The sequence below is a fragment of the Callorhinchus milii genome, unplaced genomic scaffold, assembly GCF_018977255.1.
Source record: "Callorhinchus milii isolate IMCB2004 unplaced genomic scaffold, IMCB_Cmil_1.0 Scaffold18, whole genome shotgun sequence".
Taxonomy (NCBI): domain Eukaryota; kingdom Metazoa; phylum Chordata; class Chondrichthyes; order Chimaeriformes; family Callorhinchidae; genus Callorhinchus; species Callorhinchus milii.
Genome location: NW_024704759.1, coordinates 14,935,889 through 14,952,549, shown reverse-complemented (window position 1 = coordinate 14,952,549; position 16,661 = coordinate 14,935,889). Strand labels below are relative to the sequence as shown.

At 43.1% G+C, this 16,661-nt stretch overlaps 2 protein-coding genes across 2 annotated transcripts in view; one reads left to right on the top strand and one right to left on the bottom strand.

Annotated features, from left to right (window-relative positions):
- The window catches only part of lama5 (laminin, alpha 5), a 94,819-nt gene extending 84,668 nt beyond the window's left edge, over window positions 1-10,151 (top strand). Inside the window, exons 63-81 of the mRNA XM_042341957.1 lie at window positions 82-221; window positions 949-1,102; window positions 1,598-1,731; window positions 2,182-2,341; window positions 3,302-3,430; window positions 3,824-3,978; window positions 4,542-4,674; window positions 4,950-5,093; window positions 5,497-5,627; window positions 5,836-6,003; window positions 6,544-6,676; window positions 6,786-6,928; window positions 7,158-7,347; window positions 7,616-7,768; window positions 7,869-8,028; window positions 8,364-8,494; window positions 8,806-8,899; window positions 9,199-9,318; window positions 9,725-10,151. Coding sequence (XP_042197891.1) covers window positions 82-221; window positions 949-1,102; window positions 1,598-1,731; window positions 2,182-2,341; window positions 3,302-3,430; window positions 3,824-3,978; window positions 4,542-4,674; window positions 4,950-5,093; window positions 5,497-5,627; window positions 5,836-6,003; window positions 6,544-6,676; window positions 6,786-6,928; window positions 7,158-7,347; window positions 7,616-7,768; window positions 7,869-8,028; window positions 8,364-8,494; window positions 8,806-8,899; window positions 9,199-9,318; window positions 9,725-9,867 — 2,715 coding nt within the window. The 3' untranslated portion in view covers window positions 9,868-10,151. The remainder of the gene's footprint in view (window positions 1-81; window positions 222-948; window positions 1,103-1,597; window positions 1,732-2,181; window positions 2,342-3,301; window positions 3,431-3,823; window positions 3,979-4,541; window positions 4,675-4,949; window positions 5,094-5,496; window positions 5,628-5,835; window positions 6,004-6,543; window positions 6,677-6,785; window positions 6,929-7,157; window positions 7,348-7,615; window positions 7,769-7,868; window positions 8,029-8,363; window positions 8,495-8,805; window positions 8,900-9,198; window positions 9,319-9,724) is intronic.
- A 107-nt stretch (window positions 10,152-10,258) lies between these two features.
- On the bottom strand, window positions 10,259-16,149 carry adrm1 (ADRM1 26S proteasome ubiquitin receptor). The gene is given in 9 exon segments (NM_001292385.1): window positions 10,259-10,527; window positions 10,996-11,098; window positions 11,748-11,908; window positions 12,340-12,662; window positions 12,962-13,049; window positions 13,481-13,567; window positions 14,022-14,145; window positions 14,997-15,113; window positions 15,903-16,149. Coding segments are annotated over 9 exon segments (1,344 nt in total). The 5' UTR covers window positions 16,116-16,149; the 3' UTR covers window positions 10,259-10,399.
- Window positions 16,150-16,661: the final 512 nt, after the last annotated feature.

Genomic DNA, 16,661 nt, shown 5'->3' with positions numbered 1-16,661 from the left:
TCTATCGCTCTCTGTTTTTACTCTGAGTGCTTCCTGGTGCGTGGGACAGTAACGAGCTTCTCTTACTCTCTCTCTCTGCAGACGGCTGGCGATTACATGGGGGTTGCCATGCGGAGCGGAAAGCTGGTCTGGGTTTACAAACTGGGGAGTGCTGGAGAGGCCGTGCTTCAAACTGACACTGAGATCAGTGACGATAGGTTTGACACAGTCAAACTGGAAAGGTACGTTGATTAGTCTTTCCCTCTTTAATCAAAGTGTTAAATTGTTGGAGTATTTTATAATAATAATAATAATAATCCTTGCGTTTGATACAGCGCCTTATCATGTCTTCGAGACGTCTCAAAGTGCTTCACAGATACACCATAAAATTAAATGATTGTGTATTTTGTGGGTGAAAAGTGGTAGCCAGTTGCGCACAGAAGCGAGTGTCCCACAAACATCATTATAACAACTATTCTGCTTGTAAGTTAGAAGTAAAACTTTTTTTAAATGTGCTTGAAATTATCATCAACTTTGAAGAACAATATACAGTATATGCTGTATGTGCTGGTAAAGCAGGGATGTTGGATTTGAGTACTGACTGACCAAGAGCCAGTACAGACTCAATGAGTCTAATACGGCCTCCAGGGCTGAGATGAGTTGCTGTTTATTATGAGTGCGAACACTGAGGTACAATGAGAAAGACATGTTATAATCTGAGTGAAAGGAAAACGAGTTAACGTTTCAGGTCGATGACCTTTCGTCTGATGACCTGAAACGTTAACTTATTTTCCTCTCACTGTAGATGCTGCCTGACCTGCTGCGTGTTCCCAGCGACTTCTGTTTTTATTTCAGATTTCCAACATCTGCAGCATTTTGCCTTTTGTCGTAATCTTGTTGGGATCAGATTGGGATCATGAACAGATGTTAATGTGGTCCCTGTGGTCAGTTAATGTTCTCTCTATCCAGGATACAGCAATATGGCCGCATCTCTTACACAGTAGAAAAAGGCACCATAACTGAAACCAGGGGAGATGGGAAGTCTAAAGGCAATGACACTTTACTCAATCTGGATCCTGAAGATGTTGTTTTCTATGCCGGTGGTTATCCTCCTGACTTCACTGTAAGTACTGACTGAGGGCTTTCTGTCTGTTTAAACCCAGCAGTGTGGCTGAGCATGTCATGACTTGATTGTCACCCACATCAGGAGTGTGGCAGAGTGGCATCAATTGAAAGCGTCTGTGAAATGTGCTGGGCCTCTATAGTGAGGAATTTGGCTCATTTGCACAGTGTTTGGGTTGGGCAGTAGCAGTGTAGGATCTTGAAAGCTGCGTCTGTGTTTTCATATCCTCCGACGGGTATAGTGCTCCCAGAGGTGGTTCTCCCGGCTCTGTCCCAGCGACTGAGCTCAACATTGGTACAAGCACCAATTGCCACCATCACACTGTCATGGCTTTTTGCCGTGACCAATGGCGCTCTCCTGTGGACAATTCACTGATTGCTGAAATTGGGCTCATTTCTGCTGCTCCAGGACATTGATTATTCAATTACTTTGAACAATTTGCAGTGACATTCGAGCTGTTTGTGTTTCATTGAAGAAATGGTTTATCTCCTGCAGCCCCCGGCAATGCTGCGTTATCCCAACTTTGAAGGATGTATTGAACTTGGAACGCTGAACGAAGAGGTCATTAGCCTCTACAATCTCATTCAAACATTTAACCTGAACACTACAGCTGATGAACCCTGTCGAAGGTAAACATTGGTCATTAACAGAGACTGTTTGAAATCCTGTCACTGGATTATAAATTGATCTTATTATAAATGGTCATTTTTAGCAGTTAAAGAGCGTGGAATGTGTTTAAAAAAAAGGAGTCCAATTTGGGAATCTTCAGGGCTCCCTCTCACCTTCCCTCTTACCTCCCCACTCTGTCTGTCTTGATAATCCTCCCTCTTCGACAGTATCTCCCCTTTCCCTCTCCTGCCCTCCCTTGTTTGGTCTCTGACCCAGTCCCTGTAAAGTATTCAGAGATGTTATCCTATGTGAATAGAGGATGAAATTCGATTCAGGCTCCTCTTGTTAACAATTGCCCAATGAAACAAAGTTTGTACCACGATGGACTGAGGTCCCAGCTGAATGAGTGAGTGAAGTTTTCAGATTTCTGTCCTTTATCAACACTCGGGAGTCTCTGCTCTTTGTTACAGGTACAAATCCACTCAAGGGGCAGAGAGTGACAGCTCGTACTTTGATGGCAGTGGTTTTGCAGAAATCAAAATGTCAAGTACGTTCTCGACTATATCTCGCTTTGAACAAGAGGTTTGCCTTGCATCCTACAATGGCATCCTGCTTTTCATGAGGGAGAAGGTCAGTGTTTCTATCACTGTATAGACCGGTGCAGTATATACTAATCTTACAGTCGTGTCCAGAATAGCTGCCATTCTTAGTATGTTCATGTAGATCAGCACTAACTACCCCACAACGACTTGCAATATAAGCTCTATTGTGTACTATATTGGAGCGTTGACAATACCTATTGAACAGTATTCCTATATGGTATCCCAACTCCCATCAGGACAGGAGAGAACATTGGGAGCAAAGATAGTTTCAGTCTCCTACAAATCTGCTGGGTATGTTAGAGGATATAAAGTTCAAGTCGTGAATCCAGCAAAAGCTCAGAACATGTGGCATCAAATTTGTGAAAAGCCATTAACAATAATGACCATCATGCCATCAGGTGCAATTGTTTTAGATACACAAGCAGATCTGATCTTTTGTTCATAACCATTCTGTGAATTGTGGTGCATTCTCTCTCTCGCTCTCTCTCTAACCTACACACCACCCACACTACACACAAATTCTCTCACTCGCTTCCTCTCTTGCCCCCTTCACAGGTATGGAGACTGCACCAAGGCTTTATTTTGCTCTGCAGGTTGGCATATGTTGTGACCTGTCAAACCGCCTCAGGTGTTTCCAACCGGCCTGGTGCAATTTGCTTCATTTTGTTTCCCCTAATTCCTTGTGGAAGAAGCGTCCACTTGTAATTTAAAACACGTCAAATCAGGCCTGTAAGGAAGTTTGACAGAAACCCTTTTTTTCTTTTGGATTGTGCCAAATGTAGAGGATTGCAATTTAGATCAATATTGACAAAACTTCAAAGTACACACTTAAATCCATGGTTGAATCTGGCTTCTGTTGTAAATATAACAGAATAGCTTCAGTTTGTTGAATTGTTTCCCAAACTCTCTTAAACTGTGGGGCAAAAACAAATTATTGTTATTGTTTTTCTAATCTAACATGAAGTGATTTCTTTACCAATTCCTTCAGGACCAGTTCCTGTCTGTGGCCGTACAGAATGCACGACTCGTTCTATACTGTAAATTAAACCACCAACTTAAGATTGAACACAACAACGGCAGCAATGAAAAGTCTATCAGTGATGGATATCCTCACCAGGTAATTCTGCTGTCTTTGAAAGTAACCAGCTTCTAAATTAAGAGAGTCTCACATTTCTGCATGAAGCCAAACTGATCTTGCCAGCTCAGACTAGGTACAATTTCATGCTTCTGGTGAACCTATCACCCCCATCCTCGCCGGGATACACTGGCTCAGGTGTGGATCACTGACGGTCCAGTGCCTTGGGATGTCGTCCTGGTGTGAATGGCACTGTGTAAATTGTTGTTATTGTTGTTTATAGTTCAGTGTTGTTTGATTGTTCTCTACTTCCCTGTGGCCGTTGGTGAAGATCCCCTTTAGTTCAAACTATCCTAAATTAACATTAACATAGGAGAGTCTTCCACACTGTAGTTAGTTAATTGGTCTAATTGACTGATTGTGTTTGATTTTCAGATCCAGATTATTATGGTATACAGTGGGGCCAAAATGAAGATCTATGTTCGTGTGGACAGGATGACGGTGCTGGCCACTGAGCAGCAGAATGTCGCTCGTCCTTCATTTTCTCTGTATTACCTTGGGGGGGCTCCTGTAGACAAACTTCCCGAGAGGTAGGAGTCACAAATAAAGAATTTAATTTAATTTCAATTCACTTTCAATGAATCCAGTCTCAAAGACGTGATAAGGTGCTGTATCAAATGCAAGGATTATTTTTTTTGCGCAGATCTTGTACTCACCCTGGCTTAACATATAGATTTAATGTATGTAGAATTTTTAAAAATATTCTTTTTTTAACTTGCTTAAATTTAAAATATAATACAGTTCCTCAAGGGAATTACGTTAAAAGGAAATTTCATATTGACAGTCATAACTGATGAGTTTTGGTGAAAAGTGGTTAAGATTAAAATTGTTTATTACAAGATATCACAGAGAAACTTAAATACTTCAATGTCTGTCTAAGGCATCGGGTGCATTAGCGGGATAAGGCACAATGAAATCTCTCACTAGAATCTCACTGCAGCTTCCTTTTTAACAATCAAGTATCTCCCCTGGTTTGAGCTAAACCATCATTACAGTCAATGTAAACACTCAGTGGAATCAGACTCTAGGAAGAAACCTCTTGGCTATTCCATTCAAGTTGCTGACAATGAGGGTTTGACTATGTTCCTTTCAGCTTGAGAAGCAAGTTCCCCACAGGCGGCTCAGTCAAGGGCTGCATGAGGAGTCTGAAGGCCATGGAGAAGAACCTGGACCTGAAGAGAGAGAAAACGATTGGTGTCAGTTACGGCTGCTCCCTGAGCCTGTTGGTGAGTGTAACTTTTCGGGGATAATAAGCCCTTCAAAAGAAAAAAAATAAATCATTGATTTGGTCACTGATTCCACGACTGTTTGTGGGACTGCTGAGTGCAATTGGCTGCCACGTTTTGCCCTTTTTTTTCCTGTTCAAGTATATATCCAATTCCCTTTTGACAGTTATCGTTGTATCAGCACCTTGGGACATGAAAGGCGTTCTATAAATGTAATTTTGTTGTTGTTTGTTGTTGCTGCTGAAGTTTGCTTTCCTTCTCTTATCTCGCTTCAGATTTCCCGTTCGGCTGATTTCAAAGGCCAAGGATATCTCAGTCTAACTCCTGAAAACGTGCCCGCACTTGACAACAACTTTGTCTCAGGCTTTGGTTTTCAGACCCAGCAGCGAAATGCACTGATGTTTTACTACCCCACAGAGGTAAACATGTTTATATGTTGACGTGTGGGAACTGCACCTCAGCAAGGCATTAGTGACATGGATTTGCACACTTAGGTCCATTCTACACGAGTGTAGAAGCTTAATGCATAGGTGAATCCATTAGAATGTTAAAGATGTCTCAATGACTTGATCAGGTGCTATATCAAATGCAAGGATTATTATTATAAACTAGTTTTGATACCTGTAATAGTGGGGTCTGCACGAGGCTCTGTCAGACAAGAAAATTGCATTAACATTTCGTTCAGCAACATTAGAGAGAAAAAGAACACATACACACATCCCACACATACACACACACACACTGCACACACATACCCCACACACACAAGTTGCTGAACTGGGTCCTGTCCAGCTGATCACGCTATCTCTCTTTGTGCTTTAGAAAGGACATTGTCAAGTCTCTCTGAAGCAAGGATTAGTGGCACTTAAAATGTTCAACACTGAAGTCAAAAGCAAAATTGAGTACACTGACGGGAGCCTTCACTACATCTCGTTTGGGATTCACAATCAACAGTAAGTGCTTTGCTTTGTGAATCGCAGGGTCAGTGGCAAAAATGACTGAATTTAAAAACTCTTGGTGTCAATTCTGTGCTTTTTTTTGTAAAGGTCCTGACGTGTTGGCTTGTTATTGTTAATGTATATTTATACCCGCAGCGGTTGTAATATTTACCATCCAGCAGCTCTTAGCAATAAATTAGAATGTTTTGCTTTCCTTCCCAAGGATTAAGATGAACATCGATGACATGGAAAAAGTACAGTCACAAATCAGTAGCTGGACACGGAGTCAGTCCCGGGGGTTGGAGCAGGGCCAGGTGTATCTGGGGGGGGCTCCGAGCTCCAGTTTAGGGGCCAACCTGACGGGTTGTATCGGCAACGTTTTCATATATCGGTAAGTGTCAAAAACCTGCAACAGGATATGAGGAAGTTTAAAAGGCAGCGATGCTCCCTGGAGTAGTGTTGTAATGTCTTCGTCTCCTGTTGATTATTTTTGATATAACTTACAGCTCACACACTTAGTTAACAAACATTAAATATTAAACAGTAACATACTTATGATGTTATCAGTTATTTTCTTTTGTTACTGGAGTAGCTCCCAGAGACGCAATATAGTAACCAAATGTCTAAATGCATGTCTGAAAAATATTTTGCAATGATTCCCTGATCAAACGTTAATTAAACAGACATTATTGTCTTTATCAGCAATTGTTGTCCTTCCTTTTTCCCATTTGATGAAAAAGACGAGAATTCGTGCTTGAATCACGTGACTTGTGTGATACCTTTACAAGAAATAGTGGACAGTTTTGAGTTTTCGCCCACAAAATATACAGTCAATTCATCTTACAATATAACCTGTGAAGAATTCAATGATGTCATAAGGCGCTATATCAAATGCAAGGATTATTATTTGATGCTCCTGTGTCTCCTGCAGGAAAGATTCCACAGAACAGTCCGTTGTTGATCTCCAGCAACACAAAGAAATGGTGGAAACGGAGCTGAACAACTGTCCCAAAGAGAAGCCACCACAACAGATCCGATCGCCCAAAAAGGACAAATCCAAGCAGGTAAGTGGGCTGTAACACTTTCCTCTGAGCTGGGCCAAAAGGCTTGTTTTTATGCTGTAAGATGCTCTGTCGCATACATTGTGATCTTCTGTCTATTTGAACCTCAAAGGCTGTTATCAATCAGCAGAGCAAGCAGCAAGTGTCTGACAGTTGCCAATTACCAGCACAGCCAACCAGCAGCGCTCATCACTTTAGGGGATCCTCTCTCAGCCGTTTGGAATATGACAATGTCCCACAGACCTTCCGGGAAAGGTAAAGTTCCAACTAGAGTTAAGCTCTTTCCCCCCATTAACTTTTAATTGTTACAGAGTTGTTGGTGTGGTTTGATCTGTGCTCCCTTCCAAGCTGATATTTCTCAAAAAAATGTTGGTTGTAAAAAGTAATTGCAAGAAGATGGGCAGACAAGGAAATCACATTCTCAATATTTCTTCGTACCTCAAGAGTTTCTAATAATTTTCTTTCCAAAACATTCATCCTCCAGGTCCAGCTTCTCTATGGAGGTTCGTTGTAACTCATCCCACGGGATGCTCTTCTACGTCTCTAATGAGCTGGAGACCTCCTACATGACTCTCATGCTCTCTAAAGGACGATTTGTTTTCATGTTTAATGTGAAAGGGAACAAGCTGAGAATTCCGAGCAAAGAAAAGTACAATGATGGCCAATGGCACACAGTAAGTACAACAACAAATTGCAATTATACAGTGTCTTTCGCATCGCAAGGACATCCCCAGGTGCTGGACACTATCACAAATACCGAGCACATTTCACATCAGTCATTCTTCTTGTTTCAGTTGTAACAGATGTGCAAAGGTAACTGCACAACTGTGGCTGAGCTTAGTAAATGCATTCCTGTATATAGAGCAATTCTCTGGTAATGTTTAGTCTGAATCCATCACAATCTGGGAAGCGCTGGTAAGTGCTGAACTGTGTCGTTTCCAGGTGTTTTTCAGCAGAGAGAAGAATCGAGGGCAGTTGGTGGTGGATGGTCTCCGGACACAGACCAGCACCATGTCTGGCACTCCTTCCTTAGACGTCCAAGCTCCGTTCTACGTGGGTGCGGTGCCACTGGGCAAAGCCAGAAAGATCACTCAGGTAAAGACAAGCGCTGATGAACTTTTTGACAAACATTACAGCTCAGAAATTCTTTGTCTAGAGCTAAAAGTAACAGCCCCGCTTTCCTCTGTTTTGGTAGAGTCCTTCTGCCTCTAGTTTTGATGGCTGTATCCGCAACTTCCAACTGGACGGGAAGCACATGGTGGTTCCATCTCGCATGTACAATGTCATCCCATGCTTCGAGGGCAGCCTTGAAATGGGCACCTTCTTTGCTGCTGGTGGAGGATACGTCATCCTAGGTATTATCATAATAATAATAATAGAAGTATTACACAATTCTCTCTTCTGACAATTGATGTTTAGTGGCTACAAACTATATTGATGACAAAATAGATTTAACATTGTCAAGATTGAAAGTTTGAATCGCAATTTGTTATTGTTGCCTATTTTTGCTCAATAAACCAGACCAAAGAGTTTCTCAAAGGTCTGGATAATTCAGCAAAAGCAGGCAACGATAAGTACTTGCTATTCAAACTTTCAATCTTGACAATGTTAAATGGTTTGTGTTCTCTTTAGATACTGGCTATTTATTCTTATTCTAGTAACACCTTTTTTTCAAACCTCCCCCTTTCAGATGATGCCTTCGTTATTGGCAAAAATTATGAATTGATGTTTGAAGTACGTCCGAGGAGTTTGTCTGGCATCTTGTTCCACGCTGGGAGAAAACAAAGCCATTACTTCAGTCTGTATCTAGAAAATGAAAAGGTGAGTGACAAGAACTTTATCTCATTTCAACAACAACAAATGACATTTGTGTAGCGCCTTTCACGTCAGGACAGACCGGGAAATAGTTTGGGGAAATGAAGCTTTACTCTTTGAGGTAACTTAACAATCAGTAGTGATGGTTTATGTAGGATTAAATAATTGTTTAAGACTAAAGCAAAATGCATGTTATTAACAACCAATGATTTGTAAATGCTGATTATCACTGTCTAGGTTAGCACATGTAGAATGAGCATTTAGATGAGGTGACTCAGTCCGTGTTACTCACCCTGTTGCATTTCTGATTTTATTAGGTTATCTTACAAATAAATAATGGAGCTGGGGCCTTCTCCGCAGCAGTCACCCCACAGCACTCTCTTTGTGATGGACAGTGGCATCGCATTGCAGGTGAGGCTATGGTTGGAGGACTGTGTGCTTTGTGTGTTTGGGCAGTCAGGGTGGAACTCTTATTGTGGAAGTTTATGAGGTGAGCCCCTAACTATTTGGAACTCAAGTCACTGAGGAAAGCCTTCATTCTGAGTTAGACTAAAATTGCTGAGATAGAAGGGCAGCCTCCTAAACCTTAGCACATCTTTTGTATTGTGTTTAATGCACTCAGCCGTTGTATCTGGAGTATTTATTTTATTATATCTGGAGTAAACATGACAAAAAAAGCTTTTAAAACCAATGTCCTCCTTTCATTCTAGTTATTAAAGGAAAGAATGTGATTCAGCTCGATGTAGACACTAAGAGCAACTATACTGTGGGCCCAGCACAAAGTTCTCGTAGCAACAACAAAGAAACACTGTATGCAGGAGGCAAACCAGGTGAGCTGTACTGACTGGAGCAGTTACTATTGGGAGTTTGTATTTGACTTAATTACGCGTCTTAATGTGAAACTGTTTGTTATTCTTCCTTGTGAGTTCGTTGTACAGCCCTTGTCAATATGAACCCTCTGAGCTTATTTCAGGCAACGCACAGCAACAGAATCTAGATTGTGGAGACTCCCATCACAGACGTTTTAATTGGTCTGCGCAGTGCAATACAAGCCTTTTGGCCCAAAACTCCATATGAGCCTCCACCCATCCTATTCCACTTGCCCCTCCTTATCCCTCTCTGAATATTCTGAAGGCACTGGTGAATTTTTACCTGTACCATAGCAATGAATTATTTGTCAAAGGCAGTTTTCAAATAATGAAATCAATGTTTTGTTCNTTTTTTCCTCCGATTCAGTGCAAATTTCAACACCGTCTTCGATACGTTCTCCATTTGTTGGCTGTATCAGGAATGTCCTCGTCAATCAAAGATCTGTACAGTTAAACCGACCTGGCTCACTGCACGGTGCAGTCAGTGCCAATGGCTGCCCAGTGATGTAAATAATATGGAAACTAAATCAGGAAAACTTCAGCAGAGACAGCTTAAGAATTCCAATCCACTTGTGCACTTAAATATTTGTACTGTATTACCCATTTTAAAGAAAAAAATCTTGCTGTGGATTTTATGTCAAATTTAAGCTATTGTGCTACTGATTATTTGGCATTTTGGGAGGAAATATATTATGACACTGGTTTATATTATTGTTTAGACCCGTTTTACTTTTTTTGCACAATTTATGTGCAGATCAATGGTACGAGTCAAAATAAAGCTATCTGTATTAAGATCCCGTGGTATGTGGGGGGTTTGTTCTATTTGGATTAAGTAGCATTAAAGCTGGATAGTGTCTCAAAGCGCTGGAAAATCAGAAATAAATCAAATTGAACATAATTTGCTTGCACTGAGAATATTTTAATATTTAGTGTCCAGGATTAATAGGCACATTACATACATTAATAATTCTACTTTAAATTGCATACTCTATCCTTTACTTGAATATCATCATAAACATTTAAACAAAATGGACCAGTAAACTTAGTCCAAACTCATATCTTCCTCTTCATCTTTCTTGTTCTTTGATTCACTTTCTCCCTCCTTTTCCTCTGCTGTTGTGCTCGGTGAAGAGGAGCTGTTCTGCATGGCTTTAGCAAATCCTTCAACATCTGAAGAATAATATTTACCAAATTGCAGTAAGCAGTATTCCATAAAATCATACAATTGTTAAATCCATGAACCCTTGCATCTCAATTCATCTTAAAAGATTCCAGACCAAATGTTTTAAATTATTTGATATAGCGCATTATCACATATCAAAGTGATTCACAGGATATACTGTAAAGTTAAAGCCCCAAGACAGCAAAGAAAAATAATTCACAATATGTTTGATGTGACCTTGATTTCAGAGTAAACCCAGCCTCATCAAATCTTTTGTTCTTAATGTTCACTTGGACTGCAATTACATCTTTGTAAAGCTATTAAGTGGAGTGCAAGTCCAGATAAAATGCATGGAGTTTAAGTGAAACAGAATAGAAATCATAGCAAATACTGGTTCCACCACGAATGCTTTCTTATGTTAGGTTTCTGTCAAAATAATGAAAAAACACTTGGTTTCAATATGAAAAGTCACTCACCCCCTTTGCCAGCTGCTTCCACAGCCTCAACTGGCAAACCAAACTGGCTCATTAATGGCCCCAACTGTCCTGAAGCCAATGCTGCGCTGAACATGCTCATGGCCTACAGGGACAACAGAGAGAATGTAAAACCCTCACAGTAAAGTGTCCAACACTAAATGTTACAGGTTTTGTAAAAACTTAACATTTTGCATTACAAAATTCTATAAATGAATAATTCATTTAGAAACCTAACACTTTAATGTCACCTGTCAGTGTGCACAGCAGACTTGCAATTGTGCTGTTACGTGGCATTTCACTTGAGACAACCTGCACACCATACGTTCACTCTAACCAATATGCTAAAAAGAAATGAGGGCAACGTAAGCTACATTTTACTGGCCACGCACTCCAGCTTCCAGGGATTGCCCAGAGACCCAATCGTGTGCTACTTCATTACTTGTCTGCTGCATGGTCTGATCAGTGCATTGAGTCAGATCTGAACCTCCCAGTCAGTAACAATGGCAATTTAAGTTTTATGTTTCATAAATATTGATTTATGGAGCATTCCAGACGTGTTACTCCATTTCCGAGCCACTACATCAGCCAGGAACCTGAGATGATTCAGATTTGGGATCTTCCTTCCTGGCATGAACCATTATATTTCACCCAGCGCACTGTGGGTTAAATGGCACCAGAGTATATATATCTGACTCATTCAGGATAGTTTGCTGCAAAAGAAGTCCTTAAAAAAAAGTTGAGCAGAAGCATACTTGTTGAAACTGGGGCGAGGTGAGCGTGTTCTGGATTTCCTCGGCTGGTCGTGGCAGCGACTCTCCTGACGGCAGGAACGGCACCAATCGCTCCTGAACCTCTGCATTTGCCAGAATGGGCGCCATAACCTCTGGCGTCAGCACGCTGGCCAGATCCACGGCTGGGAAAACACAGACAGATTTCACTTAATCTAGTTCTGGATTATTATTGATAGTTTGCTGAACACTGTGATTAATGGCCTCCATTTTGTTTGTGAATGTTGACAGCCAAGATGGTGCCCTATTCAGCACAACTGCTCTACACCACGGCAACAGCAAACTGGCCTATTCACATTCTGCTACTTTATCTTTCAAGAAAATAATGCACATACTAACAGCAGATGAAACATTCTTTTAAAGTTATTATACACTGAAATCAAATTAGTCCTAATGTACAATTTGTTCAATCTTTCTGAATTTTTCCTCAATATTACCATCTTAACTTACAAATCATCAGATTTGCACATTAACCAATTGTAAATACACTATTTAAAGCCCTCACAGAGACGCGCGTTTCATAGGTTATCAAATGCAGCCAGAACCGAGCCCTTACCTTGTGCTCCTGACCCTTCTCCAACGGCAGGAACATTCATGCTGGCCAAGATAGTCTGCAAATCCCGCAGCTGAATGTGCTGAGTCGGGCTAATGACAGAACTAGAGGTAGAGCTAGTGGTGGCTGCAGCTGCAGATGCAGTGGTTGGTGCTGTTGGTGTTGTTGGAGTAGCTGCTGCTGTTGTGGTTGCTGGTGTGCCCACGGCGGGAGCTGGTGCCAGGGATGGGATGGGTGTGGTCGCTGCAGCAGCTGAAGGTGTTGAGCTCATACGAACCGCAGAGCTGGCCGAAGTTGGGGTAATGGCTGCAGACTGGCTTCGGGAGCTAAACACGACACAACACGCCACAGGGTTACACATTAGTGAAATGTAACCTGAAGAACAAACAGTAATACTTTCGGGGGGGTGGGGGGATGGGTAGACAAAAGCCATGATGGATATCAAACCCCGGACTAGCTCTTATTTTTCCATGAATGAACACAAGGCAATTAACTGGTTATATTACAGAACAAATAGATTATTTATTAGTGTACATGGTTCTGAATTTCACAAGGATAAATTCTGTTCGCTGTGACAACAATATTCACATCTCAACTGACTGCACCTTAATAACAATAACCTTACCCTGATGAAGAGCTGGTACTAGTTGTCGGCCCTCCACTGCCGAGCAAGCCAGCAAGTCCTGCTGGCCCAGCCAGAGCCCCCAAGCTACCTACAGAGAAACAAGTCAACAGCGTCACGCGATGATCCTTCCAACACTCAAGAGACACAAAAGCCTTCTCACTGAACCAAATACATAACTGGACCATTTACACTGGATGTATAGTGATGAAAACAAACAATAATACAAGCATTCAACATTACAAAAAAACCTTTCAGTAACAGTGTCCTCGCTAATGTTCAAAACAAATTCTAACCCACGCACATTTGCTCTATTTTAAAGCTATTTTCACTTCCGAGTACTTGCGTGCAGTTTCCTCACAACCCAAAATAGGAGATACAACACGTGGTTACTTTCTTTTTCCACCCTGTATGAAGTAATTATCCTGGGTTCCACCCCCCCTCCAACCCAACAATGAACATATTCACCTAGAAATAAAAGAAGCAAAACACAGCTTTCACTATTTAGAAAAGGTTACCAACCTAGTCCACCTAAACCAGTTGCTCCCATCAGCTGCATCAGTTGATTGTGGCTCATGTTACCAAGAAGACTTTGCAGACCACTTTCTCCTGAAATGAAATGGCAGAACAAATCAGGCAGAGAAAGATAGTGTTCCTAAAATCAATATCAAACATTTAGTTATTGAGATATTCTGTATTGCTCATTGTTGTTTTAACCACCACAAATATATACTGCATTTTGCCACAGAAAGTCATATAGATAAACACCCATTTCTGTTAAGAAAATCTATATTCTGATGAAATCAGTTATTTTATTACTTTTCTTGCTTCTACTCGTATTGATTGCACATCAATCCACTATTTAAGCAAAAATGTCTAATTTGTAGCCAGGAAAGAAAGCTGGAACACATAGTACATAGTATCCCATCCTAGAAAATACACAAGGAAATGTCTTTCATAGCCATTATTATTAGAACATGGGATCAACCAGAGTCCCTGTCAAAGCAAATCACGGTATATTGACACAGGATATGATACTGATCATACTTCAGCAATGCAGTACCTCCAAGTGCTGCCAGCTCGTGCCCCCCACTGCTGCCACTACCCAGAGCCCCAGGCATTGGGGGGTTGTTCAGGTATTCATTCACTTTACGACAATACTCCTCATCTTTGTCTGATTTGGGTTCCTGAAGAATTAAACAGTCACAGTCACAACCCAGCATAAAGGTAACTTTCACAATGTCCTTTGGCAAATGCACAAAGGAGAATATTCAGAGTTTATATTCAGTTTATAAATATTCTAATTTTTAAGGGGCCTAAAATGTAGGTGAGAGTAAATCGGTGGGAACAACTCCTGACAGGGTTTTTAGGCTCTGTGTATTCTCTAAATTGTGATTATACAGAATCTCTTCAATGAATGATTTTATCCTCAAACCTGGGCAATTGTACACACCGGACAATATCTAACCCGTTATGATTATAACTTCTCTTTTCAGTTTTCTTGAAACATAACATGGGGATTGTCACTGCTGGGAATGGAATATTTTCCAATTTGTATTCAGCCTCAAGCATCCCAGGGTAATGTAGCACATACAGACACTAAGTAATACTCCAAATAGGCATTCTCTTCAGAACTAGACAAATGTGTATTTCATCAATAAATACATATCCAATTACCTCAGCAAACATCTTTAGGACTGAGTGTAAATGACAATATGTCTGTGAAGTTTTGTGCTGTGGATTAGCAGTCAAGGAAGTGTCTGAAATTGCCCAAAACTTTATAGTCTAACCTTTATAGTCAGCAGGCCCACTCCAAGATATAAAAAGAACAGTATGTTAACTTACTGTGACATCTAATCACCCTAGGGNTTTTTTCAGCTACTGAAAGAACAATATTGGTTCTATATTTAAAGACTTCCGGAGTTATATTGGAGTTATCCTTCCGACGTGATATTATACCAAATGCAAGGATTATAACCCCAGAGCGGATTGTAAAAGAAAGCAACAGTCAAATGAAGAGATAAGTGCATCTTTTTACCTGCATCCAAAAGAAGAGACGCTTTGATCCTGCTTTAAATTTGAGTACGTAGACACGCCCAGTGGTACACTGGGGCACGCGCTTGAACTCACAGTCATCAGGGAAAATGATGAGATCCTGTGGAAATAATAATTTAGGGACTTGATCACAACGGCTGCCATTGTAAACATTAAACTATAAAGGCTTGAAATCAATGGAACCTGATAGTTATTGTCGAAAAGAGCTAATTTAATTCTCCACCCCAGCAAGTCTCTGCTCATTCCCCCCACCCTCACTTCCCCCACCCGGCCCTCTCCCCCCCCCCCCCACCCAGACACCCTGTCCCCCCCACCCTCGGCCCCCACAGGCCCCTGTCCTCCAGGCGACCCCTTTGTCCCTGTCCCCCAGGCCCCTGCGCTCCCCCAGGCCCAGAGGCCTCCCCCAGGCCCAGGCCCCAGGGCCCGGGCCCCCCCCCCAGGCCCAGGCCCCCCCAGGCCCAGGCCCCCCCAGGCCCAGGCCCCCCCCCCAGGCCCAGCCTCCCCCAGGCCCCAGGCCCAGCCTCCCCCAGGCCCCCAGGCCCAGGCCCCCCCAGCCCCGGGCCCAGGCCCCCCCCCGGGCCCAGGCCCCCCCCAGGCCCAGCCTCCCCCCCGGGCCCAGGCCCCCCCCAGGCCCAGGCCCCCCCCCAGGCCCAGCCCCCCCCAGGCCCAGCCTCCCCCAGGCCCAGCCTCCCCCCAGGCCCCCCCCAGGCCCAGCCTCCCCAGGCCCCCCCCAGGCCCAGCCTCCCCCCGGGCCCAGGCCCCCCCCCAGGCCCAGGCCCCCCCCCAGGCCCAGCCCCCCCCCGGCCCAGGCCCCCCCCCAGGCCCAGCCTCCCCCCAGGCCCCCCCCCAGGCCCAGGCCCCCCCAGGCCCCCCCGGGGAGATGGCTTACATCCTCCACGGTGTTGGCGGTCCTGTCCTTCCAGCAGAAGTGTATGAGGGAGTCGTCTGTTTGCTGGATGTAAACCTGCCCCTTGCGCTTGTCGGGAGTCACCGTCGAGCCTTTCAGTGACATCTTCCCGGCCCGGAATTCCACCAGGTATTTGCTGGAGGAGCCGCGGCTCCCGGACACCAGAGTGGGGAACAGCGCGCCCGAAGCCGTCATGGTGCTCTCAGCCTGTGACTGCAGGCCTCAGTGTGTCAGGACAACCTAACCTTACCACTTCCTGACCCGCCCCCTGCTCCTCCCTCGCCCCCTCATTGGCTGGCGCGACGCCCAACCCGCTCGGATTGGCTACCGCCGCCGTCCATCAGTAGGCGCGCGCCACTTCCTATAGCACGTTTGGTGGCGCTTTGCAAAGTGCTGTGTCATTGGCTGCCGCTCGTCCCGCTGCCGGTGGGCGTGGCCAGATTGGGCGGCTTTCACGCCCAATCGGGCGGGTTTTTGTTGACACAGCATTGACCGAGGAAACAGGTTCAGGTTCAGTCAATTACAAACTCAACAGAGGTGAAATACATGAAGTTAAACAAACATACAAATATATACAAAAAAAAACACACTTCATAGAAATCAAACAAAGCTGCACTAATTCAACACGAACAATCAAACATTGTGAAACAAATTACTTGAGCTTTTACAATGATACAAAATGTTTCTTACTAAATTAGAAGTATGTATCCTCATGCTTCAATGTGAACTGAGGTATCATTT